General features: G+C 38.4%; 1 protein-coding gene across 2 annotated transcripts in view; it reads left to right on the forward strand.

Moving 5' to 3' along the window:
• Positions 1–26594, forward strand: part of ZNF407 (zinc finger protein 407) — a 421124-nt gene that overhangs the window by 133406 nt on the left and 261124 nt on the right. For both annotated transcript variants that reach the window (XM_027118761.1, XM_027118762.1), the window contains exon 4: positions 21989–22063. In XM_027118761.1, coding sequence (XP_026974562.1) covers positions 21989–22063 — 75 coding nt within the window. The remainder of the gene's footprint in view (positions 1–21988; positions 22064–26594) is intronic.

Consider the following 26594-nt stretch of genomic DNA (forward strand, 5'->3'; position numbering starts at 1 on the left):
GGTAGGTTTATTCCTAGATATTTTCTTCTTTGTGTTGCAATGGTAAATGGGAGTGTTTTCTTGATTTCACTTTCAGATTTTTCATCATTAGTGTATAGGAATGCCAGAGATTTCTGTGCATTAATTTTGTATCCTGCTACTTTACCAAATTCATTGATTAGCTCTAGTAGTTTTTCTGGTAGCATCTTTAGGATTCTCTATGTATAGTATCATGTCATCTGCAAACAGTGACAGCTTTACTTCTTCTTTTCCGATTTGGATTCCTTTTCTTCTCGGATTGCTGTGGCTAAAACTTCCAAAACGATGTTGAATAAGAGTGATGAGAGTGGGCAACCTTGTCTTGTTCCTGATCTTAGTGGAAATGCTTTCAGTTTTTCACCATTGAGGACGATGTTGGCTGTGGGTTTGTCATATATGGCCTTTATTATGTTGAGGAAAGTTCCCTCTATGCCTACGTTCTGCAGGGTTTTTATCATAAATGGGTGTTGAATTTTGTCGAAAGCTTTCTCTGCATGTATTGAGATGATCATATGGTTTTTCTCCTTCAATTTGTTAATATGGTGTATCATGTTGATTGATTTGCGTATATTGAAGAATCCTTGCATTCCTGGAATAAACCCCACTTGATCATGGTGTATGATCCTTTTAATGTGCTGTTGGATTCTGTTTGCTAGTATTTTGTTGAGGATTTTTGCATCTATGTTCATCAGTGATATTGGCCTGTAGTTTTCTCTTTGTGATATCCTTGTCTGGTTTTGGTATCAAGGTGATGGTGGCCTCGTAGAATGAGTTTGGGAGTGTTCCTCCCTCTGCTATATTTTGGAAGAGTTTGAGAAGGATAGGTGTTAGCTCTTCTCTAAATGTTTGATAGAATTCTCCTGTGAAGCCATCTGGTCCTGGGCTTTTGTTTGTTGGATGATTTTTAATCACAGTTTCAATTTCAGTGCTTGTGATTGGTCTGTTTATATTTTCTATTTCTTCCTGATTCACTCTTGGCAGGTTGTGCATTTCTGAGAATCTGTGCATTTCTTCCAGGTTGTCCATTTTACTGGCATAGAGTTGCTTGTAGTAATCTCTCATGATCTTTTGTATTTCTGCAGTGTCAGTTGTTACTTCTCCTTTTTCATTTCTAATTCTATTGATTTGAGTCTTGTCCCTTTTTTTCTTGATGAGTCTGGCTAATGGTTTATCAATTTTGTTTATCTTCTCAAAGAACCAGCTTTTAGTTTTATTGATGTTTGCTATCATTTCCTTCATTCCTTTTTCATTTATTTCTGATCTGATCTTTATGATTTCTTTCCTTCTGCTAACTTTGGGGGTTTTTTGTTCTTTCTCTAATTGCTTTAGGTGCAAGGTTAGGTTGTTTATTTGAGATGTTTCCTGTTTCTTAAGGTAGGATTTTATTGCTATAAACTTCCCTCTTAGAACTACTTTTGCTGCATCCCATAGGTTTTGGGTCGTCGTGTCTCCACTGTCATTTGTTTCTAGGTATTTTTTTATTTCCTCTTTGATTTCTTCAGTGATCACTTCATTATTAAGTAGTCTATTGTTTAGCCTCCATGTGTTTGTATTTTTAGCAGATCTTTTCCTGTCATTGATATCTCGTCTCATAGTGTTGTGGTCGGAAAAGATACTTGATACAATTTCAATTTTCTTAAATTTACCAAGGCTTGATTTGTGACCCAAGATATGATGTATCCTGGAGAATGTTCCATGAGCACTTGAGAAAAATGTGTTTTCTGTTGTTTTTGGATGGAATGTCCTGTAAATATCAATTAAGTCCATCTTGTTTAATGTATCATTTAAAGCTTGTGTTTCCTTATTTATTTTCATTTTGGATGATCTGTCCATGGGTTAAGGTGGGGTGTTAAAGTCCCCTACTATGAATGTGTTACTGTCGATTTCCCCTTTTATGGCTGTTAGTATTTTCCTTATGTATTGAGGTGCTCCTATGTTGGGTGCATAAATATTTACAATTGTTATATCTTCTTCTTGGATCGATCCCTTGATCATTATGTAGTGTCCTTCTTTGTCTCTTCTAATAGTCTTTATTTTAAAGTGTATTTTTTCTGACATGAGAATTGCTACTCCAGCTTTCTTTCGGTTTCCATTTGCATGGAATATCTTTTTCCATCCCCTTATGTTCAGTCTGTATGTGTCTCTAGGTCTGAAGTGGGTCTCTTGTAGACAGCATATATATGGGTCTTGTTTTTGTATCCATTCAGCCAGTCTGTGTCTTTTGGTGGGAGCATTTAGTCCATTTACATTTAAGGTAATTATTGATATGTATGTTCCTATTCCCATTTTCTTAATTGTTTTGGGTTCATTATTGTAGGTCTTTTCCTTCTCTTGTGTTTCTTGCTTAGAGAAGTTCCTTTAGCATTTGTTGTAAAGCTGGTTTGGTGGTGCTGAACTCTATCAGCTTTTGCTTGTCTGTAAAGGTTTTAATTTCTCCATCAAATCTGAATGAGATCATTGCTGGGTAGAGTAATCTTGGTTGCAGGTTTTTCTCCTTCATCACTTTAAATATGTCCTGCCAGTCCCTTCTGGCTTACAGAGTTTCTGCTGAAAGATCAGCTGTTAACCTTATGGGGATTCCCTTGTGTGTTATTTGTTGTTTTTTCCTTGCTGCTTTTAATATGTTTTCTTTGTATTTAATTTTTGATAGTTTGATTAATATGTGTCTTGGCGTGTTTCCCCTTGTATGTACCCTGTATGGGACTCTCTGCGCTTCCTTGACTTGATTAACTATTTCCTTTCCCATATTAGGGAAGTTTTCAACTATAATCTCTTCAAATATTTTCTCAGTCCCTTTTTTTTTCTCTTCTTCTTGTGGGACCCCTATAATTCAAATGTTGGTACGTTTAATATTGTCTCAGAGGTCTCTGAGACTGTCCTCAATTCTTTTCATTCTTTTTTCTTTATTCTGCTCTGCGGTAGTTATTTCCACTATTTTATCTTCCAGATCATTTATCCGTTCTTCTGCCTCAGTTATTCTGCTATTGATCCCTTCTAGAGAATTTTTAATTTCATTTATTTTGTTGTTCATGATTGTTTGTGTGCTCTTTAGTTCTAGGTCCTTGTTAAACATTTCTTGTATTTTCTCCATTCTGTTTCCACGATTTTTGATCATCTTTACTATCATTATTCTGAATTCTTTTTCAGGTAGACTGCCTATTTCCTCTTCATTTGTTATGTCTGGTGGGTTTTTATCTTGCTTCTTCATCTGCCGTGTGTTTTTCTGTCTTCTCATTTTGCTTATCTTACTGTGTTTGGGGTCTCCTTTTTGCAGGCTGCAGGTTCGTAGTTCCCGTTGTTTTTGGTGCCTGTCCCCAGTGGCTATAGTTGGTTTAGTGGGTTGTGTAGGCTTCCTGATGGAGGGGACTAGTGCCTGTGTTCTGGTGGATGAGGCTGGATCTTGTCTTTCTGGTGGGCAGGTCCACGTCTGGTGGTGTGTTTTGGGGTGTCTATGGACTTACTATGATTTTAGGCAGCCTCTCTGCTAATGGGTGGAGTTGTGTTCCTGTCTTGCTAGTTGTTTGGCATAGGGTGTCCAGCACACAGTGCTGGTCGTTGAGTGAAGCTGGGTGCTGGTGTTGAGATGGAGATCTCTGGGAGATTTTCGCCGTTTGATATTACATGGAGCTGGGAGGTCTCTTGTGGACCAGTGTCCTGAAGTTGGCTCTTCCACCTCAGAGGCACAGCAGTGCTCCTGGCTGCAGCACCAAGAGCCTTTCATCCACACAACTCAGAATAAAAGGGAGAAAAATTAGAAAGAAAGAAAGAAAGAAAGAAAGGAAAGAAAGAAAGGAAGGAAGGAAGGAAGGAAAGAAAGAAAAGGAAGGAAGGAAGGAAGAAAGGAAGAAGGAAAGAAGGGAGGGAGGCTGAGAGGGAGGGAAGGAAGGAAAGAAAAAAGAAGATAAAATAAAATAAAGTAAGATAAAATAAAGTTATTAAGATAAAAAATTATTAAGAAAAAAAAATTTTTTAAAGAAATAAAAAGAAAACAATAAAAAAAACAGTCGGATAGAACCCTAGGACAGATGGTGGAAGCAAAGCTATACAGACAAAATCTCACACAGAAGCATACACATACACACTCACAAAAAGAGGAAAAGGGGAAAAAATCATAAATCTTGGTCTCAAAGTCCACCTCCTCAATTTGGGATGATTCGTTGTCTATTCATGTACTCCACAGATTCAGGGTACATCAAGTTGATTGTGGAGCTTTAATCCACTGCTCCTGAGGCTGATGGGAGAGATTTCCCTTTTCTTCTTTGTTCTCACAGCTCCCGGGGCTCAGCTTTGGATTTGGCCCCACTTCTGCGTGTAGGTCGCTGGAGGGCATCTGTTGTTCGCTCAGAAAGGACGGAGTTAAAGGAGCCGCTGACTCGGGGGCTCTGGCTCACTCAGGCCGGGGGGAGGGAGGGACATGGAGTGCGTGGCGAGCGTGCGACGGCAGAGGCCGGCGTGACGTTTCACCAGCCTGAGGTGCACCGTGCGTTCTCCCGGGGAAGTTGTCCCTGGATCCCGGGACCCTGGCAGTGGCGGGCTGCACAGGGGAGGTGTGGAGAGTGACCTGTGCTCGCACACAGGCTTCTTGGTGGCGGCAGCAGCAGCCTTAGAGTCTCATGCCCGTCTCTGGGGTCCGCGCTGTTAGCCGCGGCTCGCGCCCACCTCTGGAGCTCCTTTAAGCAGCGCTCTTAATCCCCTCTCCTCGGACACCAGGAAATAAAGAGGGAAGAAAAAGTCTCTTGCCTCTTCGGCAGGTCCAGACTTTTCCCCGGACTCCCTCCTGGCCAGCCGTGGAGCACTATCCCCCTGCAGGCTGTGTTCATGCCGCCAGTCCTCTCCCTGCGCTCCGACCAAAGCCCGAGCCTCAGCTCGCAGCCCCGCCCGCTCCGGCGGGTGAGCAGACAAGCCTCTCGGGCTGGTGAGTGCCGGTCGGCACCGATCCTCTGTGCGGGAATCTCCCCGCTTTGCCCTCCGCACCTGTTGCTGTGCTCTCCTCCGCGGCTCCGAATTTTACCCCCTCCGCCATCCGCAGTCTCCACCCGCGAAGGGGCTTCCTCGTGTGTGGAAACGTTTCCTCCTTCACAGCTCCCTCCCACTGGTGCAGGTCCCGTTCCTATCCTTTTGTCTCTGTTTATTCTTTTTTCTTTTGCCCTACCCAGGTATGTGAGGACTTTCTTGCCTTTTGGGAGATCTGAGGTCTTCTGCCAGCATTCAGTAGGTGTTCTGTAGGAGTTGTTCTAGGTGTAGATGTATTTCTGGTGTATCTGTGGGGAGGAAGGTGATCTCTGCGTCTTACTCTTCCGCCATCTTACCAACTTAATTTCAATGCTGTACTACTTCCAGTGTATTACTATCCAACAGCTTCTATGTTGAAATAGAAATTATTTTATTAAAAAAATTTTTTTTACTTAATAATCAGGGTGCCATGTTGACTTTTTCAATTTTTGTGTTTTAATATACAAGTCCTTTATCAAATATGTGATATGCAAATATTTTTTTCCCCGTCTGTGGCTTTATTCTCTTTAGAAGAGGAGAATTTTAATATTTTGATATTATTAAATTCATATATTTCTTCTTTTTTGGATTTTGCTTTAACTGTAATATCCAAGAAATGTTGGATAAAAAGTAAATAAATAAAAATAAATAAAATTAAAAAAGAATAGACGTAAATACTAAAATAAAGCATATTTAGTCAAATCATGGTTTCCCTTTTATTTGTAAAGAAAAAAAAAAGAAATCTTTGCCTACATAGTTCAAGGTCACAAAGATTTTCTTTTGTATTTTCCCCCAGAAGAGTTATAGTTTTAGATTTTACATTTAGACTTGTAATGCACTGTGAGATGTTCTTTGTAAATGCTGTAAGGTATTAAATGAAAATAATTACCATTTCTTTTGGTCTTCATTCTTTACTCGCATTGTGTCTGTAAATCTACTGTTATCCTTTGGTCCTCTGTATATAATATGTTTCTTTTTCTCTGGCTACTTTTAAGATTTTCTCTTTATCATTGGTTTTCTTTATGTTTGCTTTATTTGTAGTTTGTTGAGCTGTTTGTACCTGTGGGTTTATAATTTTCATTTAATTTGGAAGATTTTTGGTCTCGATTCCTAAAATTATTTCTCTCTTGCAGTTGCATTTTTAGACATTGCAGTTACGTTGCTTAAAATTGACAACTAATTCTGTTTTCATTTTTTAAAAATTCTTTTTCTCTGTGCTTTAATTTTTAAAAAAATTTCTATCCTGATTTCTTCTTGTCCTCTATTCTGCATGTCAAAACTGTTACTATTCTCATCTAGTGAATACATCTCTCCCATTATAGGTTTTAGCTTTAGATGTTTGCTTTGCATTTTTTATGACTTCCATCTCTCTTATCTTTTTGATCATTTGGTATTCATCTATAGTAAGTTTTAATATCCTTGTCTGCTAATTTTAACATCCTGTCTGTTTCGGGTTGGTTGTAGTTGATTAATTTTTCTCCTTATGTGAGTCATATTTTCTTACTTCCCTGAGTGGTAATTTTTCATTTTATTCTAGTTGTTACGAATTTTACTCTGTTGCTAATATTTATTTTGCGTTTCAGTACATATTCTTGAACCTTGTTCTGGGATGCAGTTAACTCAGCTGAAAAAAGTTTCACATTTTGTGCTTTACTTTTGAGCAGATTCTAACAGTGCTCAGTTTGTGGCTAATTGTTCTCTACTACTGAGGCTGACCTTTCTGCACAGGCTTGCAGAAAGTGCTTCTGTGTGAGCACTGAGGTGTGCTGTTCCTTCTGATCTTTTCTGTGTGTTCCTACATTGCCATTGTGTAGTTTCTTCATACATCAGCTTGATCAATAATTAGCTGAATGCTCCACGCCTTCCCCCTGCAGATCTTCAGTTCTCTGTATGTGTAGGGTCTCTCTTCTCTGTACTCTGTCCTGTGAATTCCAGCTGCTTGGTTTTTATGCCGTCTCATTTCGTATCAAGTCAGGGACTCTGCTTCTCTCCAGCTGCCTTCCCCCACCTTGTTACACTGTCTGACAGCTGTCTCTCTCAGATCACTTTCTTGGCCTGATGTCCTGTGTCTTAAAAATTGTTATTTCATGTATGTCGTTAATTTTTTAGTTGTTTCACTTGGGGAAGGGTAAATCTCTATCACTCCGTCTTGTAACTTCTGATCAGTCAGGCATTTGGAATCACTGTGATGTATATTACTGTGTGTGTGTGTGTGTGTGTGTGTGTGTGTGTGTGTGTGTGTGTTGTGAATAAAGTTAAGGGATTCCTTACAGGGATTTGGTCTTACACCTCAATGGGAGCTTTTCAACCAGTCTCTGTAAGGTGTTGTCATTGCATCTGATGTTGGAGGTTGAAATGTACAGGGTAGGCTGTTGAGAAGTGAGGAAGCATGTACATTAGGGGGAACAAGGGTAAGATGGAACCCACAAGCATGAGCTGGAGCCCTGGAGGACAGATGGAATCCCCTGAATGTTTTCCCTGTCTCTGACGTTGGGGGTCAGGAGGGCTGGTGGTGGTTTTTGCAGCAGCTGGCCTCTTTCTCTGTTGCTTAAGCATATGCAGCTGTACCAGGAGTCAGGGAGGCTGACGAGGCCCCTGGTTGTGGGGAGTAGAGTTTGTTGTTGCCTTACGACAGTCAGGTGATCCTGGGGATAAATGACAATACCCATGAGCCGTGGCTCCACTTCTGCCCTCTGTATGTCTCACCAGACTCTCTCCTGGCAGTCCCCACATGGGTACCTCTCGGGCATGGAATTCCGGGAAGTGTGGTTTGGTCTATCCGTGTCATCATGTTGCAGAGCCCCAGGACCCTACCCTTGCCGAATTTGCACCAGTGTACATCGTCTTCACCTGCATTTAATATCTCATCTAGACAGAAAGGATGCTCTGCTTCTACCTAATGTGATGCACAATCCAGTAGACAGTCAACCTTGACCCATCCCTTGCAGAGGACACACAAGCCAGTTTTCATCTTTGAGGGATATTCATTCTTCTTCTGTCTAATTCACATTTTCTCTTTGCTGTCTGTGGCTGAAATAATGAGTTGTAAAAGTAACATTGTTAACACATCTTATTTTAGATAAGGGGATTAAAAAAGGGAAAGGAAATAATCCTGAATTTATTATTATTTAAAAAATTTCTGAGTGTTTCTTATTTCAGTTGGTTCACTTAGTTCATTTTATTATAAATTGTTATGGGAAAGTAAGTCACCCAGAACTCTTATTAATTGACACTTCTGCATCTCTTCAATGCAGCAGTAATTGATGATGATGATTATCTCCCTGAAACACTCCATGTTTTTGATATGCTTGATGAATCATTAAATAAAGATTAAATTCTGTTCTATAAAATTTTATTATTAAATGCATTCTATTGTGTTCTAATTTTTTGTTTAATTATGTTCCTCAAAAGATATTTATCTTAACTATGTGTGAACCTTGATGTAAGATACAGATTACCCTTATCTGCACATATCTCATGATGGTGTGTTCATGCCAAGTGAGTTCAAAAGTAGATTATATCATTCTGAGATCTCAGTTTTTGGCTCTTATTTATAAATAGCTCAAAAAACATTGGTTTGGATAAACATATTGAATTGGTATGACTAGTTTCAATTCATTTTCACACAAATTGCAACTTGAATATTCTTGTTAGCCAAATAATATTTTGAAAGTAATACATTCAAAAGTCCCCCAACTCAAAATTGCCATTAAACCACAAGTGCCTTTACGAAGTCTTGGAAATAGTGCTTTTGGACAGTTTAGCACTTCACACGGGCTCCTTCTCTAATGGAAATTACCAAAGAATATTTCTTACTGAGTGTTAGATCATGTGTGAGGCTTTGAAGCAACTGCTGGCCCCTGTGGGCTCAGCCATTTCCAGTTTCCTCTCGGACAGGACAGGAACCAGGGAGTGGTCACCACCCCCTCCCTGACGTGCCCGAATTTCATGTTATTGTATTGTCAGTTTACACAAAATATCCCGGAAGAAATTTGAAGACAAATCACATGTAAAAATGGAAATCCCTTTTTCAGTGAATTTATTGATTGCTGTTTTACTCCTTGACATAAACACCCTCGTGTATTATAGCTCTTGCACATTTAATCAATAAAGACAATACCAGAATTATATGCTTGGATAGGAAGAGACTCTTAATTTATTAATAGCAATCATTTATTGAGACTTACTGCATTTCTTGCAGTATCTAGGTACTTTACTATAGGTTTCTATATACTGTTTTACAGAAATATTTCCATTGCTGTATTCAATTTCATTATACCCCAATTTCTTATTTGGAAAGTGAGGTCAGTAATGCCATATATCTGATAATCCTTGGCAAATGTTTATTACTCTATTTGACACGTAGTATTCACTCTCCAAAATGGTATACTTTCTTAGTTTTTATTTTTTACCCCTTGCATAGCCCTATGAGGAAATCTTCACATCCTAGAAGGAAGACCTGGGGATTCAGGGAGTCCCATGCACCGTGCAAAGCTCCAGTGCTTGTGCTAGGTCCTCTTCTTCCTCCTGTTCTAGGAGGAACCCTAGTCTTCATCATCACTGTAAAGTCAGCTGACAGTTCCTGAGGGCTCGCTTGCTCCTGGCACTCCCAGAAGCCCTGCCACACTTCCTGTCATGTCATGTCACAGCAGCCCTGGGGAGGAGAGGTGGTGTCCTCATCCGGTCACGGTATGGCTGGACTCAGCCCCAGGCTGCACTCTGGGCCTTGGACTGCACTTTTCCCTAGGGTGCTGCATGTATTCGGATTTCTGTTGACCGTATTAACAGTTTCCTTTCCCAGGATTATATCTAACAGTAACCGGAGCTCCCACCCTTGTTTGCCACCTTCAGAGGGGTTTAGGTAGCTCCAGGTAAAGGGCTCCTTGGGAAGGTTTTCAGTGCATATAGCTCACGTTCAGAGTCTTCTGTCTCACCTCTTCCTTCCTTCCTTCCTTTCTTCCTTGTCACACTGGGACCGTTTGAACATGTCTAACAGTGTTTATTTTTGCTTCCCCTTCTACGTATCATTTCACTGGTTATGGAAATCCTTATTCTGTAGTTTGTCACTAATACAGTTGTTTACTAAACTCATTGTATCTTTTTTCAAAATTTAGGTATCAGTGATTTCATTTTGCCTTATGTTTCATTGTTATGATCTGAACCAAGGTCAAGTTACTGTTAATTTCAGACCCTAGATTAGACCAGCTTTTTGCCTCTCCATTTCAGCATTTAAAAAATATCCTGCTTAACCCGTGTTGTTTCTTGAACTCAGAAATAAAATACACTTACATTATTTATTTCCTTACTTGTTTTGGCAGGAGACTTTTTAGTTAAAAAAGCAAACAAACTAATGCAGCAGACACCTGAAATAAGGCCTAATACCTTAATTATAATTTATAAGGTGAAGAGTGAAAGAACGATTTAGTGATCAAGTACGGTATATGGGCTCTGATCAGACAACCTGTGTTCAGATCACAGCTCTGCCATTCACTAGCTGTGCAACCTCAGAGGAGTTGCTTAAAGTAGATTAAGTTACTTAAAGTATATTTAAAGCTCCTCATGCTTTTCATCCATCAGTTAGGTTGTTTTAAGGGTTAACTAAGTTGGTAGATGTAAACACTCAGAACAGAGGTTGGCAATCTCCCTCTGTACAAACAAGCAAAACAAAAAAAATACCTGAATATGTGATTGCTTTCATTATTGTTAAGAATGTAGTTAATATTTGGAAGTCTACAATGTAATATTAAGGTTTTGGGGGTGTAATATTTATAGTTCTGACAATACTAATAATTGCATTAATTGACAAGATCAGCTCTAGAAATATGGAGTAGTAACTTGCTGAAGGTCTCCCCTTCCTCCTTTTTGTAGTGCAGGAAATGGTGTGTGAGTGTGTTTGTGTTTGTGCCACTACCTCATAGTTTTCTCAGAAGGCTGTTTCTGATTGCTCTCGCTAACATTTTATAAAATCTAAAAGCTCACTGCTAGTTTTTGGATACAGAATGCTTATTCTCAGGAGACATGTGACACTTAGAAAAGTTTTTGTTTCTTGTGAATGAACAAAAATTTCCAAGTTTTGTTTCTCCATGGGGATTTTCAATAAACATAATAGCATTTATTTTCATGGAGAAGCAGAGCCATATAGGAAAATTAAAATTATAATTTTAAAGGATTCTTGGTAATTCTAAATTTTGGGATGTTGATAATTTGTTTTTGAAGGGAGTTTCTTTATGTAAAATTACAAGGATAAACATTTCAAATGTGGAAGTAGTCGGTTCTATGTGGTGATTATAACCAAAAAAGGCAATAGCATTCTGAGAAATTATGTCGTAAGATACTTCAGAAACAATGGAAGACATACTTGGTCTGGCCTAGCAATGATTTGGTGAAAGAGTTTGAGAAATGTAGTTTTTAAGTATTATTTAATACCTGTTAACTTCTGAATTTGGAGTAAACAAATATCACGGAATTGTAGATTTTTCCTTTATTTGCAAGGTAAATTTTTGGACAGATTAGAATTCATTTGAACTTCAGGTTTTTCTGTGTTCCTGTAAGTTAATGTGCTCATTTATAGGTAAGATAAGTGGATGAGAAAAATTTTTCCATGAAGTCATGGTTGAACAGTGTAATTGGAAGCTGCTTTCAAATATGTTGACGATGATATATAATGTATTTTATTTTATGTATTACGTAAATGAAAGTTTAGTGCTTCACTTAGGTTTTTAAAACATTGTACAACGTATTTTACGTTATCACACTAATATTAGCATGATCTTGATTTCCGACACTTTGAGGGTAAAATATTTTATTTTATCTTGATTTTTGTTGATAATAAAACCAATGCAGTTTATCTCAATTGGGTGTTCATTTAATAATGATCAGCATCTTTATATTTATTTCTAAGCATAATTATACTTGTTAACTGTACATATTTATTTTTGTCTGACCTGTTTCACAGGTCATTAATTTTTAGTTTGTACCTTCAACATATGATAAATATTTTCTTTTTAAATATTATGAGCACTTTTCTAATCTTGGTGACTTAAAAAAAAATCTGTCCAATATCAGCTACTTGGTTTTTCACTCATTAGTTTAGAAAGGTTCGTACTCATTTAGAACAGCGTTGAATATACTGTAATGATTTTATTTGTGAACCTTTTATTTCTGTAGTTTTTCTTTTTTCTTGTTTTCCATGAGGGTATAATCTTTCATTAGTCAGGGGGTGTGGAATGGTGGGAAGAGCTCTATATAAAGGTCACCAGGCATGAATCCTACTTTTGCATTTTCAGCTCCTTTGCCACATTTTCTTGAAAAAGTCAAAGTCACTTATCTTCTCTGAGCCTCAATTCCCTCTTCTCTCGGGTTGAGCTGATAATGCCTCCACCACTTACTCATTCGGTTATGCGGAGCCATTGAGGAAACATAAAACATGCTGTGTAAAATATGAAGCATCATTTTGCTTCAAAAATTTTTACTTATTATAGAAAAACAAAGAATATAAATAATCTAAAACTAGATCTCATATCAGAGCGAATTTGCCTGGTATTTGCTTTTCTTTATATATATTTGTATGTGTATATGTGAGAAAACAAAAATGCACATACATATATATACATGGGATTACATTGTATGTAGTACTTTTCTCCCTTTTAAATCTAATATCGCCTGAGAAACATTCTGTATCTTTTATTGATGCATAATATTCTAATAATGCCACTACTATTGCACACTTAGGGTGTTTTCATTTTTTTGTTGGACTGTTTTTTTTGGCCTTCATATAAGGTTCTTTCTTGAGGGTACGTCCAGAAGTTGGAATAACTGGTCCAGAATGACTGTTGAAGACTAATGTGTTTGCTTAGGACTTGGTGCTTCATTCAGTTCAGACAGGGAAGCATAAAGTGTTTATGAGCTAAGCTGCAGTAGGAACATACTTATAGGAAGATTGGGTGATGGCGGTATATAGGGTGAACTGTAATGGAGAGCACCTTGAAGCTATAGCACTTCAATAAAATGGTTTGGTCTAGCGTAACTATAGTAGAGGGAGAGAAGTACGGTCTTGAGAGGGAGCAGTTGTGAAGAAGCAATTGATGACTTATAAACACGAGAATATGATTATTAAATTGGGAAGCTGGTACAGTTGGTAGAATTAGGGAGGTCTGGAGCAGCCCCTTAGTGAGGGAAGATCATGACTGAGTGTTGGATATGTTTTAAGGTATCAGCAATTCAGACAAGAAGAAGGGCCCTTGCAAAGGCCGTGGGTGGAGATGTCAGTCACTCAAAAAGAGGTTATGCACTGAAGCTCAGGAATTGAACTATACCTTTGAAATAAGACTGTATACGAATAAAAGTGTCACCCTAAGAGGATGAGAGGAGGAACCAGAATCGACAACAGTGAGAAGCAGGAAGTGCTCAGAAATGGGTTAGAAGAACTCGCACCAGAAGCCAAGTTATTAGAGTTTAAGAAAGTAATAGTGAGCAGTATGTTTACACCTTAATGATTCACAGAAAAGAATGATCTGAATAGAAAGTTTTGCTTCTATGGATAAAATATGATATGTTTACAGAAATGTATTTGTATACCACTTGAAAATATACTACAAAGTGTTGTAGAATAATGAAAAGATATGATTGATTTTTATGACGAATGCTCATGTACCAAGTGTGGCCATTACAGTTGAGATCCTCTCTGTTTCCTTTCCTGCCTGCCATATGGTTATTTATTTGTGTTCGTTGATTTATTTCCTACCTTTGTATATTGAGAGGGCTTGGACCCAGTGATATTCCAAACAGCAGCTGTCATAGCTAGCATCTAGGTCTTGCCTTGTAAATACCACTCCTTACTCTAAGAAACCAGGGCTGATCCAGGTCTACAGCAGGGGAAGGACATGGTGAGCCTGGAACATCTTCTGCTAGAAAGTAAGGAAGAGCCTGAACGCTAAGAGGAGTGATGTCAAAAGGACATAGAAGCCAGCTTTAAGGGGCTTCCAGTGGCCAATTTGGGGATAGTATGAGAATTACAAAGCATAGTTATGATAATTGATTATGAAGCATGGCATAAAAGTGAAAAGCCCAGAGTCCATTTAAAGTGCTCTTGAAAGAGAGCTAGAGAGAGCAGATGAGACAGACAAGGGCAAAATCCTGAGGTTCTTTATAGAAGAATGCCAGCTAATAAATGTTGAAGGCGTGATAGAATTAGAACACTGCCATCCTGCAGCACTCCTTGTAATCACTGAGATGGGTAAGCTTCGTCAGTGAGCCCTGCAGCCGCTGGGAGCTGGTTGTTAGGAAGCAGGATATTCACACAGTGTCAGCTTCTAGCGGCCACGTGCATTCCTTGGCTCCTGGTCCAATTCTTCACCTTCCAGCTGAGCAGCGTAGCATCTCTGTGACCCTGCCCTCAGAGTCATCCCCCTTTCTCTGCCTCCTTTCTTCTGTCTGCCTCTTCCACTTCTAAGGACACAGATTACATTGAGTCCACCCAGATACTCCAGAATAGTTTTCTTATTTTAAAGCCAGCTGTTCAGTGACCGTAGTTCCATTTGCATGCCACGTAACCTAACAGGTTTCACGAGATGTGGAGGTGGACATCTTTCAGAAGCCATTGCTCTTGTGATGTAGAGTCAGTAGGAGAAATGCACACTTACTGCAATACTGAAAATCTATAATTCATCTGTCTTTTATACCGATACCATTAAATAATTGAAATTATTGTAAAACTATAGTATAAAAATAATCTATTCATTTAAGGACGTTTTCAGAGTGGTAATACCTTATTAATCATAAAACAGACATATCAAGCAAAATGGTAGCAATTTCTATATATTTTTAATAACAAGGGGCATTTGCTCCAAAAGTCAAATCACATTATAGATAATATATTTTTGTGTATCTAAAACTTGAATGATGACCGTGTAACAGCCACTGTGCCAAGTAATGCATTTTTATAACTTTCTGAGATAAGTGTGATGATCCCCACACTACAAATTAGGGAGCAGAGGATTAGTGTGATTTAAAGAATTGTGCAGGATCACCCATATGGTAAGTGGTAGACTCAGGATCTGATCTCAGTGCTGCTTGACTGCAAAACCTGTGCCTTATGAAGTGTGAGCCCAGTCATTTTTATGTCCCAGTCTCAAAATTCCTCTGACTCTACGGCGGCATTTTCTAAATCCTGAAGACGCAGTTCTAGCAGATGTGCATAGGTCTGCTCTGAGGAAGGTACTTAGTGGTGAGCAGGTGTAGAGAAAGTGGTCCAGTCCTCCTCCCTCGCTTGGTGCCCAGCGCTCACCAGCGCCGCCCTGACTCGAAGTCTGCAGTGTTTACTCTTCTGATCTGGGCCTGTCCAGTCTTATTCCATACCACCCCCCATCCCTACGTCTTTGGGTAACATCCCTGTTAACATTCTGCGGAACAGTCATCTGTAGGATATTTGGCAATGTTGAGAATCTGGATAAAATCTAAAGTTTTTGGCATGATTTATAAGACCCTTCACAATGAGAATTCTGCTTGTTTTCTTTGTTGTCTCAAATTTTCACTTAATTCTCTAGCAATGTTTCTTGACCTTTCTGTTATTTTGTTCCAAACTGTACGCCCTGTTCCATGCGCCTGGAACCTGTGCCCACAAGCCAGTTTAACCATTCTGCTCCCAGACTTCGTTGGAACTTTTCTAGAAGCTCCTGCTGTTTGCTCTCTCCGTACCTGCTACCTCAGTCATTGCGCCTGACGCTGTTCTATCGTCCTTCATCCTTCTCCTGTCTGTTCCTTGGTTAGGTCTGAATGCTATTTATTTTTGGGTCCCTGGTGCTTGCTTATTAAAACATGTGAATCTTTTAATTAGTGTTTGAATTGAATCACACTGAATGGCATTGTAGTTCCTGTGAACATAGTGTTCCTATACAGATTCACAGAAGGGTAGGCATGCTCTTCCTGCTAACTTGGTGCCCAGTACTCGAGAGGCACTGGCCAGTGGGAATGAGGTAGAATATTGGGGGTGTTCATTATTTCTTGAACCTTCGAGCCTGGGGTGCTCAATCGCTAAAAGTGGCAAAGGTTTATATGAGGCTAAGAGTGTGTCAGGCACCAGGCATTAATCATGTAACCCTCATGACCACCATTCCATCTTATGTGAGAAGGAACCAAAGGCACCTCGTTAAATAACAGGTCTCAGTTTACAGAGAGAATTAATGGTGGCCCAGGGATGGAAACCCAGGGAGTTTATTTCCAGAGTTATACTCCTTAACTGTCAATACCATCTTGGCTCCATCTTACTTCAAAGGGAAGAAGGTTGGGTATCACCTGTGAGGTATTCTTCCCGAGTGTCTGCTGCATCTATATTAGCACCTGGAGGATTACTAGGAACCCTGAGTTCTGCACCTGGTAGGAAGGTGAGGGCCTTTTGTAGAGGCCAGAAGGGAAAGTGAAGGGATTGTGGTGGAGGAGTAGGTCCAAAGCGTGACTTGGTTACGCAAAGCACAGAACGGTGGGCTCTTTTATCGGGCTGTCTCTGAAGTTCTGACAGCAGACACAGGATTATTGGTGATGCAGTTTTTGTGTAGATTTGCTTTCTTATGAGATTCTAGGATTTAGAATATATGTATAAACACTTTGAAGAAACCAAATATGAGTTTCTTTTAAAGATATATCAAAATTCAAAGTTTAGAGTTTTCACTCATTCAGGCCATTTTTTTCTCCAAGTTAGTTAAAATTTTTATTTTTACCATTCAAAGTCAAAACTATAAAGAGGGACAAAACAGAACCTTGGGTTGCTGGACATTTGGATGTGTGTGATGGTCCATTATTCTTTGCTTGTTGCTGTCGCTCAGTTGTGGAGTGCATTATTCTTTCCTGGCCCCAGCCGCTTTCTTGGGGATTAGTGCAAACAGAAATGGGTATCGAATTTACATCTCAGGTCAGTGGCTTTCACATAGGTAGGCACTGCTGTTTGACGTGGTAGACTTGTCAGATCTTTGCATCTTGATTTTCTAGGTAGTCTTGCTGCATCTGCTGAAATTTCATTTAAGTTGTTCTGCATATCAGTTAAGATGCTATCTGAACTGGCTCAAAGGAATGGAGGCTTTCAGAGTTGAAATCCTTAAACTGCTTTTTTCCTAGATGTAACTGTGTCACGGACACTATGCTAAACAGCAGGACTAGTGCTAGCTATTATTTGTTAAGTTGTGCTTATCTGCTCCTTGTGCCACACTGTGCTTATGTTGTTTTATTTAACTCTCACGAAACTCCCATGAAGCATTGCTTTTCTCATGTTTCAGCTGAGGAAACTGCTACTCGGAGAGTGTTCTTAAAATTCTCAAAGTTACAGGAGCCGTAAATGGCAGAGCCCTGACAGGAGTCACCTGTTCTCACTTGTACTTGAAGTGCTACCAGGGGGACAAATGCTGCGTGGTCAACCCAACCTGAGGAGTTAACCAGCCTTGACCAGGAACATGGTCACAAGCGTCTGCTCGCGAGGGCTTTGTTTCTTGTTCCTCAGGTAGCCTTGGCCAGCTAACCTTGCAGCTTGCTGTTGTTTTTTTAAATTTTCTGCTTCTTCAGCAGTGATGAAAAACTGTCAGTTATATTCTTGTTTGGTCCACTCAGCTTTTCACTGTGTGGCCCCTATGCTCTGACAAGCTGTTTGCGAGGTGTGTGGCACTGGTGTAGAGGGGGACCAGCTGGGAGAAATGGGTGGATTACTACAGATCCCTCATTAAGACTAAAAGGATAAGTGACTGTGCACGCATCATAGTCAGATAGTAATGAGTTCTTAGAAATTTTCTTTTAACTTATTGTGTTTAGATTTTAACTTCTTAGCAGCAAATGCACTTTCTTTCCTGTAACCTATAGTGCCTACATGGACCTGATCATCAGAAATTTTTGAGGAGTTGGATATTGTATCTTATAGGCCTGTCTTTCAGGAGCATCTGACCTTATTCGACAGATGAGGGAAACAAACAACATAAAAATTCAGGGAAGCTGCTGTTGCTGCTGCTGCTTCTCTTGCCTTGAGTTCAGGAGAAGCACAGCCTGTGCAAACCTGACTTTTGGCCCCTGAGTTGAGCACCCTGCCTTGCACTTGTGAGGCGGGAGTGCAAGGGTGCTGTGGCTCTGGGTGTCTCCTGCTTTTCACATCCTGTTCTCTGTAGTCACGGTTTTGTATTGTATTTGCTTTCATAGGTGAGTCAGATAATCTTTCGTGACTCACAAGTGAAATAATTCTGCAGTGAGAAAATCTGAGGGGCTGAAGGAAGAGGTTTGTATTCTATCTCCATATAGTGTAAGAAAAATTATTTTAAAATTAGGAGGTCAAATCTGAAATTTTTGTACTAAAAAGTAGAAATCTGTAGCTAGTTTGCAAATGCTACTGTTGTGTTGTTCTTTTCACACCAAAAACAATTTCAAATGATGCTGTTTCAGGCAGTTATAGATACTTGGAAATCAATCATACTTTAAACAGCACTACTTTTTATTATTTCAAGGTGTTCCTTTAGATTGTTAGGCACTTGCCAGATGGATAGCTTCGGAGTATATATTTCTAGCATGAATCTTGCCCTTGAACTCAAGACCAGTAGATTCAGCCTCCTGTTAGAGACCCGTCTTGGATGTCAGTGGGCTTCCTCATTGAACATCTCCTAAAATGATGTTCTCCTTCAGACCAGCTCAGTTTTTCCCGGGCTGAAATCTTTGATGTTGTCTTTGATTCCTCTCCTCCAGACTCCATGTGCAGTCCCTAGGGAAATGTTTGGTTCTAATCACAAATACGTGTCTAGAATTTGACCAGATCTCTTCTCTACCGCCAGCCCTCGGTCCAAAGCACTGTCACCTCTGCCTGGATTATTGCAAGGGCCAGTTAGTTCCTCCCTCTCTCTGTGTCCCCGCACCGCCCCCTTCCCCTGCCCCCGCAGTCTGTGCTAAACAGAACAGCTAGAGGACTCTATTAAAACGCGAGTCCCTCACATCTGTCCTCCGTTCGGACGCCTGCGACGCTTTCCTTCTCACTCAGTGCCAGCCCAGGCTGTGTGGCCTAGGAGCTCGGTACCTCCCCCAGTGCCCGGCCACCACCTCGTCCCTCCTCTGCTCCGCATTCCACTGCGGACGGCCCCACAGGCTCGTGCCCCAGGGCTCCGTGGCTGCCCTTCCTTCTGTGGCCTGCTGCCCCCTGCTTGGTGGAATACCCAGCTCGCCACCGCAGTCCTGAGCCACCCAAATGTAAAATGCTGATCCCCTGCTGAGGTTTCAGCTCTTCCTTCTCTATTTTGTTTTTTCTCCCACCACTTTTCTTCACTCTTTAAGATGCTCTGTATCGTAGCTTTTGTTCTTGTCATCTGTTTCCCTCACTAGGTTTTACGGTTTCCGAGGCAGGGCCTTCTCTCTGTTCGATCACCTGTGTACCACAGTTGCCTGGGCCGTTCCTGTCTAGGGTAGGTCCTGCTTTTAGCACACGCATTAGCTTGTGCACACATGATGAGGGGAGTCCGTGCGGGAGCGTGGCAGGCTGAGTGCTGCTGCTTCGTCCTGGTGAGAAGCCACAGGTTATAGAAGGGAGGCTCCGTGAAGACGCGACTTTAACTGTCTGATTTTGCATCCTACATGCAGAACCTGCCCATGGCTGGTACATAGTCACCAGTGAATGAATGGAAACAAGCAAAGTGTTAAGTCACGTGTGCTCATTGGGAGCACGGCATTTCAGTTGTATAGCTTTTCAGATTCAGGATTATTTTTGTTTTATTTCTGGTGGTATCTAGATTATAAACTTTCCAAAACAACCATTATGTTAAAATATTAATACTCTTATGGTGGCAGTGAAGGATAGGCTCCGTTCAGTAAACACAAATTACTGGCAATCTTATTATCCATGGAGGTTGGGAAGTTTATTGTAGTCGGTCATGCTTGGCTTACATTGTTTCACTGCAGATGATGTTGAGACTCTTACACTACACAGACTTCAGTTAGACCAAATTAAAAGAATTTATAGTTACTTTATGTCGGGTTTTGGATGAATAAATATTTTGCATTTGACTACAATTGAGCTGTGTTTTAGTATTGTAAATTCTTCCCCATAATAATAAAAAATTGTTATTCCTCTAGATAATTTAGTATTATGGACATTCAGCAGATTATGTCAGAATGTTAAATTATAAGAAGCAGCTTTCCTTCTCTGTGTACTTTAGTTTGTTCCCCTGTGCAGTGTAATATTTTTGTTTTACTTCTTAAACCTGAAACATTTTAATTAATAAAATTTTTGTCTTTTAAAAGCTACACTGTGGTTTCTAAGCTCAGATCTCTTAAATTATACTTGGTCATATAAATAAGCTGTGCTTTGCAACTCTGGGTTCTTAACCTTTGCTCTTTGCTATTAGCTTTATGTTTTTTTAATTATAGGAAAATAGAGGACAGTAGGGAAGTTATGACTTCAATGGACTGTTGTTATTGCTGTATTCTTTTTTAAGGAAATGAAAAATATTATTTATTTTGTTCAAATCAAACAGAAACAAATATAGAATATCTTATACTGTAATTTTTGTTAAGCACTTAACATCATCACAGTTTGATTCTTTGTATGTAATAATCATTTTTTTCATTTTATGGATTGGTGGTATGATTGGTTATTTATAGTTGTAAAGCATGTGTTGTCCATAATTGTTACTCAGTGTAGAGAAAAGAATGAATGTTATTTTTAGTGTTACACAAATGCATTACTTGAATAATGGACTCAGTCATTAAAAAAATACAAACATATTATTTTAGCCTCAAAACTGAGGTTCCCTAATATTATATGAAAATAACCAAAATAGACCAGACATGAAAAGGAGCATTCACATTTTGGTCTTGGCTTTTGACACACGTCTCTTCCATAAGGCCACAGTACTTTATAGTCTTGTGTTGCCTGTTTGTGCAAACACGTCCAGATGAATTCAGTGTTTAATGGTAAGAATCTTATAACATGCCAATTTGATTTGTAGCCCTTCATATCATAGAATGCTAATTAAAATCATATTTTTGCACATGCCATGCCTTTCATGTATATATGCAAATAGATTCTGTTGCCTTTCAGCTATTAGTAACTTTATGAAGGACAGCTGTAATACGTAATTAACAAAAATGTTTGCAAGCCCCTTTTACACTTAAAGTTATAATAGTAAAATTTTTTTGCTTATCAAGAGAGCCATTTTAGTCTGATGCTTCTGAATGAGATCTAAATTGTTTTAAATACTCACACGACGTAATTAAATTGTGTTGTACTCTATATATGCAGAAGAATGGTGCACTATGCACTGGCTCCTGATTCCTGTCCATTTCATATCTATGTCAACAAAATTGAATTAAGTGATCTGATTTGTATGTAAAATAAGATAGCATGTCAGGTAATACTTTTTGCTTGTTTTAGTTATTGATACCTTCTGGGCACTTAAGTACATTTTTTTTTTTTTGCTTGTATTGCAGACATGGTAAACATATCATTTTTAAAAAACCTCTCCAAATAATTACCGTGTTTTTAAGGAAGCTTCATGAAGGCTATTCATTTTCTCTTTTACAGTCCCTTAAATGTTTAATAAAATGACATTTTCTCAAACTCATTTCATGATTGAAGTGTGGGATCAACTAAGGGGCAGGGAATGTGATACTGAGGTGTTGCTTTATCTTTCTTACTAACTGACAGTGAAGACAGTGACTAAAGAACTAAAATCATTGGTTTGGTCCCTGTTCGTCTACTCAAGTGAGAAAATGAACCAGTGAATTTAAATGCAGCTATTTCTTCTGGTTTTCAGGTATTGCAGTATATTAATCTGTATGCAAGCTTTCTGCTTAGAATTTAGTGCCATTGTAATGTGCATTTTCATGTTACAAATATATATTCATGTTACATATATATATTTATATATAAAATCCATGTCTATTTTTAAAAAATTTAGTATGTATTTCTAGCAGAGAGTTAAGTTTTAGTTCTATAATAACTTTTTTTTTTTTTTTTTTTTTTTTTTAGGGTTGCTTTTGTAATGAAGAAACACCTAAATACTCATCTACTGGGAAAACATGGAGTTGGCACACCAAAAGAAAGGTAATTTTCATCCATTTTTAAAAAATTTAACTAATATAATTATGTTTTCATTTTAGATTTTGTTTAGTGGGGTGACTCCTAGAACTTTATCAAGTCAGTTTGTCATGTTCTACATTAGTGGTACTCTGTTGTTGAATATCATATATTATGCCATTCTCCCATAAGAATTTTTTTTAACAACTTTATTGGAGTATAATTGCTTTACAATGTTGTGTTAGTTTCTACTGTATAACAAAGTGAATCATCTATATGCATACATATATCCCCATATTTCCTCCCTCTTGCGTCTCCCTCCCACCTTCCCTATCCCATCCCTCTAGGCGGTCACAAAGCACCTAGCTGATCTCCCTGTGCTATGCGGCTGCTTCCCACTAGCTATCTATTTTACATTTGGTAGTGTATATATGTCCATGCCATTCTCTCACTTCGTCCCAGCTTACCCTTCCCCCTCCCTGTGTCCTCAAGTCCGTTCTCTTCATCTGCATCTTTTCCAATAAGAATTTAATGTTGCATTTTAATTGTAGAAAATTCAATCTAAGAATATTTGAAAAGATTTGAGGGATTTGAATTTGTGAAACAACCTTGAAACAGTAGAAGAGTTAAATTAGAGGGAATTGACCTCTGCAAATGCATCAGAATGAGCTAAAATAAATATGTAAAACCAAACTATTTTCATTTGAACTTTGTGTATTTTTATTTTGAGGTTTTAAAATAACATTTTTTGAATTCTTACTGTAGAATTAAACATTGCTGATGTTAAAAAAGAAATACATCTTGTGTCATCCTCCAAATAATACTACGGTTGCCATGTCATGAAAAATAACACTACAATTACTGTGTCATCAACTGCCAGGTTTTCTTTTTTCTTGCTACTGTATCATAATTAGCTTCATCACATAGACTTAATTATATTAGGTGAACTGAAATACAGCAATGTCAGCTACCAGGTGAGCCTGGCTACTTCTGAAACTCTAAATCTTTAAAATGTGCAGCTCCCTCAGCACTAGTGCAAGCACTCTCACCTCCTTCAAAGACCTGGTAGGTTTTCAGCCTTCCCCAAATCCTCCAAGATGGTATCTGAAATTCTGCAGACACTCCCAGACACTTTTGTTTTAAATACTATTTGAAAATGTCAGTCATGATGCAATTTATTCTATCATTCTATAGCCTAGGGCTTCTTCTGCCATGTTTGTAAATGTTTAATAAATTTTTTAAAAATTTAAAATACTCATCAATATGTTCTGTGTTTACAAGGAATTTAACTTGACTTTTCTATTGGTGGCATATTGTTTTCTTTAGCATTTTAGTTTGGACATGACTACTGTGTCAGAATATTGGAATGTTACATATGCCTACTTTCTGCCTTTTGGTTTCTCATACTTTTCTTTGTAACGTTATATTTAACTTGAGACAAAATTTATGTGTTGAACAGATCCTGAATGCATTATTCTTGAAATTCAAAAGATTTTGTATTATTTAAATTGTAATTTGGAACCTGTCAAAGTTATGTTTTGTAAGTATTTAAGAAACAAAACATTTGTAGTTATTGTGTTCTTGTTGCTTTCATTTGCATTATCTCATTAATCATTATATGACATTATCAGTGGTGCATTGTTATTCTATTATAGAACTAAAGACAGATTCAGGAATATACAACAATTTCTTCAGTATCTCATCATTAATAAGTGTTGGAATTGTTATTTTCCTAATTCTGGTGCTCTTCTGTGTACTGATTATATTATCTCACGTTGAAATCTTTACATATAGGTACTTAGGGTGTTTTATTCACACAATAAATTTGAATGAAAACAATCTAGATCAGATAATTAGTAAAAATAAAATGTTTCCCTACTATATAACTCGTATACATTTTGAACTCAAATGTATCATTTTTGCTTTTTATTTAAGAATTTTAAAAATTTGAGTATGTCTGTTCATATGGTTTCATATTAATGAAAAATTCAACATCTTAAACATATATTTATCCTCCAAGCACCTTAAAAACAGTAGGTACCTCCTATATATGGTGCTAGGAGTTTGAAAATTCCAGTTGTACTCTTAGGTTTTTCCATTTACCTTTTCCTGTGCGTTCCAGGATAACTCTCTGTTGCTTTCACTCATTTCAGTCCCTAATACAAAAAGAGAGGCTAAAAAGAGGCAAGAGAAAGATTGCATGTCTTTTTTAGCCTTTGAGGTATGGTAAGCTTTTTCTCCAATTTTTACATGATTTTTGTCCTCAAATGAGGAGATGAGTCTCAAATGGGAAAGTATTCCTCATCTTCTGGGTTATTACCTTCTAAGTAGTCCAAGTGCAGAGTTCATCTACATTCAACATTAGACTAAATTGTTTTTCCTACCAAAAATTCTGTGTTTCAGAGGACCTCTTGTTTATGATATCTGTTTATAGATAGGGCATCCTCTCTTCCTGATAGAAATACTGAGTTGGAATACCAGGGCTTCAGCCGCAGCATAATTTCCCAGTAGACGTCCATAGCTGGAGAAGGCTAAGATTTAAGTAGCAAAATCTAGCACGGTAAATACGAAAGGCTCCTTCCTTCCAGTCCACCTTCCTCCATCCCTTGGAGGGGGAATTGATGCCTTTTAACAGTCTTAGGAAACAAAGAAACTCTTTATCAGCATATTCAACCATCACTTTGGGCGTAACTGTTCTCTAAATTAAGTTAAACATTTTTTTCTTACCTGCTTAAAACATTAATGCCTTGGCCATAGTTTTGCAAGCTTGCTATATTTTAATTTCTCTAGGACGATATAATCAGTTTATTCTTTTTATGTTTTGAATTTGATTCTCCCCTCTTATGCATTGCATATTATAGCAAATAGTAATAGAAGTTAGCTAAATAGGCTGTGACAATTAAATTAATAATGCATTTTGTTTGCAAGTATTTAGGCCTTGTGCTTTGACTGATATATGCAAAAATGATAATTTTTTACAAATAAATCATATTCTTGCACTATAGTTTGATGAACTAGTGAATTTTGTCAGCATGACTGTCATTAGCAACAGAAAAGTAGATAATTTCAAATATATATTTTTTGACTCTGTGAACACCTGAAGTGATGGCTTGTGTGAGAACATACTTTTTTGTCCCTAAATTTGCATGAACTTATTTTAAGGTAGTATATTACTATATTTTAGAAGTCTTGTACACTTATATATAAACAACTAAATATAGCCACATTCAGTTCACATTCCAAAATGATAAACTCCAATTAATTTGCAAGTTCATTCTAAAGTATTCCTTATTTTAAGTAAGTAATTCTCTTTATAATATAGTTAGCCAAAGTAGCTTTCTGACTCTCTGAAATCTCTAATAGAAATCTAGAAAACGAGCTTATCCACAATTATCACAATTGAAACAGCCATAATAAGTATATCTTACGTGAAAGCCAGGTGCATATTACAATAGAAAGCGATAGCATTTGTAGTTCAGTGCTTGGAAATCAGCTGGGCTTTGAATGACTGTGTAAACAGGAGGAGGGGGAAATGATTCACTCAGAATTTCTGATCTGATACATTGCTTTTGTGGTGTCTGGGACAATATCAGGAAATGTCTATACTGGCAGTATCTATGGAAGGCTGATGTGCTCCCCAAGCCAGTTTTACCAGTAAAGGATTTTAAGTTGGATGTGTATATCTGAGAATCTAAGAGCTAAATAATGTAGCTAGTTTTTCAAGTTATTAATGAATATCCAGATTAAAACCGTAGTATTTTTTCAATGAAGCAATTTTTGCAGGAGTCTGTGAATATTCTAAGTCTCAGATTGTGCCTCATTGTCAACCTAGCTGTGGGGTATCTTCAGGCCCCTGGGGGCAGGCTCAGGGCTGGCCAGTGAATTTGTTCAAGTGAATGGGTTTCCCCCAGGCCTTCTTCAGATTCCTGAGCCCTGATATTTTTGTTGGCTTCTCTCCTTTATCAGACATTTGTCACTTGTGATTGGGCATCTTACTTTTAACAGTATCTTTGAGCTTATTGATAATAAAATCTTTTCCCCTCATTTTTACATATACCAGATATTATGTAGTCTGAGTGTGAGATAGAAATACTGGCAGCCCTGATAGTGGTTCTAATTTGTTATGAGCAATTGCTATAGGACAGGATGTTGTGTAAGTCTTTTGGAATCTATCTCATCTCCTTTCTCAAAAACTTTTTTTTTTTTGCGGTACGCGGGCCTCTCACTGTTGTGGCCTCTCCTGTTGCGGAGCACAGGCTCCGGACGCGCAGACTCAGCGGCCACGGCTCACGGGCCCAGCCGCTCCGCGGCATGTGGGATCTTCCTGGACCGGGGCACAAACCCGTGTCCCCTGCATCAACAAGCAGACTCTCAACCACTGCGCCACCAGGGAAGCCCAAGAACTTTTTTATTTATATGGTAAAAATTGTATGAAGGCATCATCATTGTTTTCTGTCTCTCAGTTTAGATGTAAGCCTCGCCCTTTTTCTCTTTCTTTCTTTTTTTCTTTCTTTCTTTCTTTCTTTCTTTCTTTCTTTCTTTCTTTCTTTCTTTCTTT

This window comes from Aethalodelphis obliquidens, unplaced genomic scaffold, assembly GCF_003676395.1.
Source record: "Aethalodelphis obliquidens isolate GAN/ISIS:26980383/991018 unplaced genomic scaffold, ASM367639v1 scaffold19, whole genome shotgun sequence".
Taxonomy (NCBI): domain Eukaryota; kingdom Metazoa; phylum Chordata; class Mammalia; order Artiodactyla; family Delphinidae; genus Aethalodelphis; species Aethalodelphis obliquidens.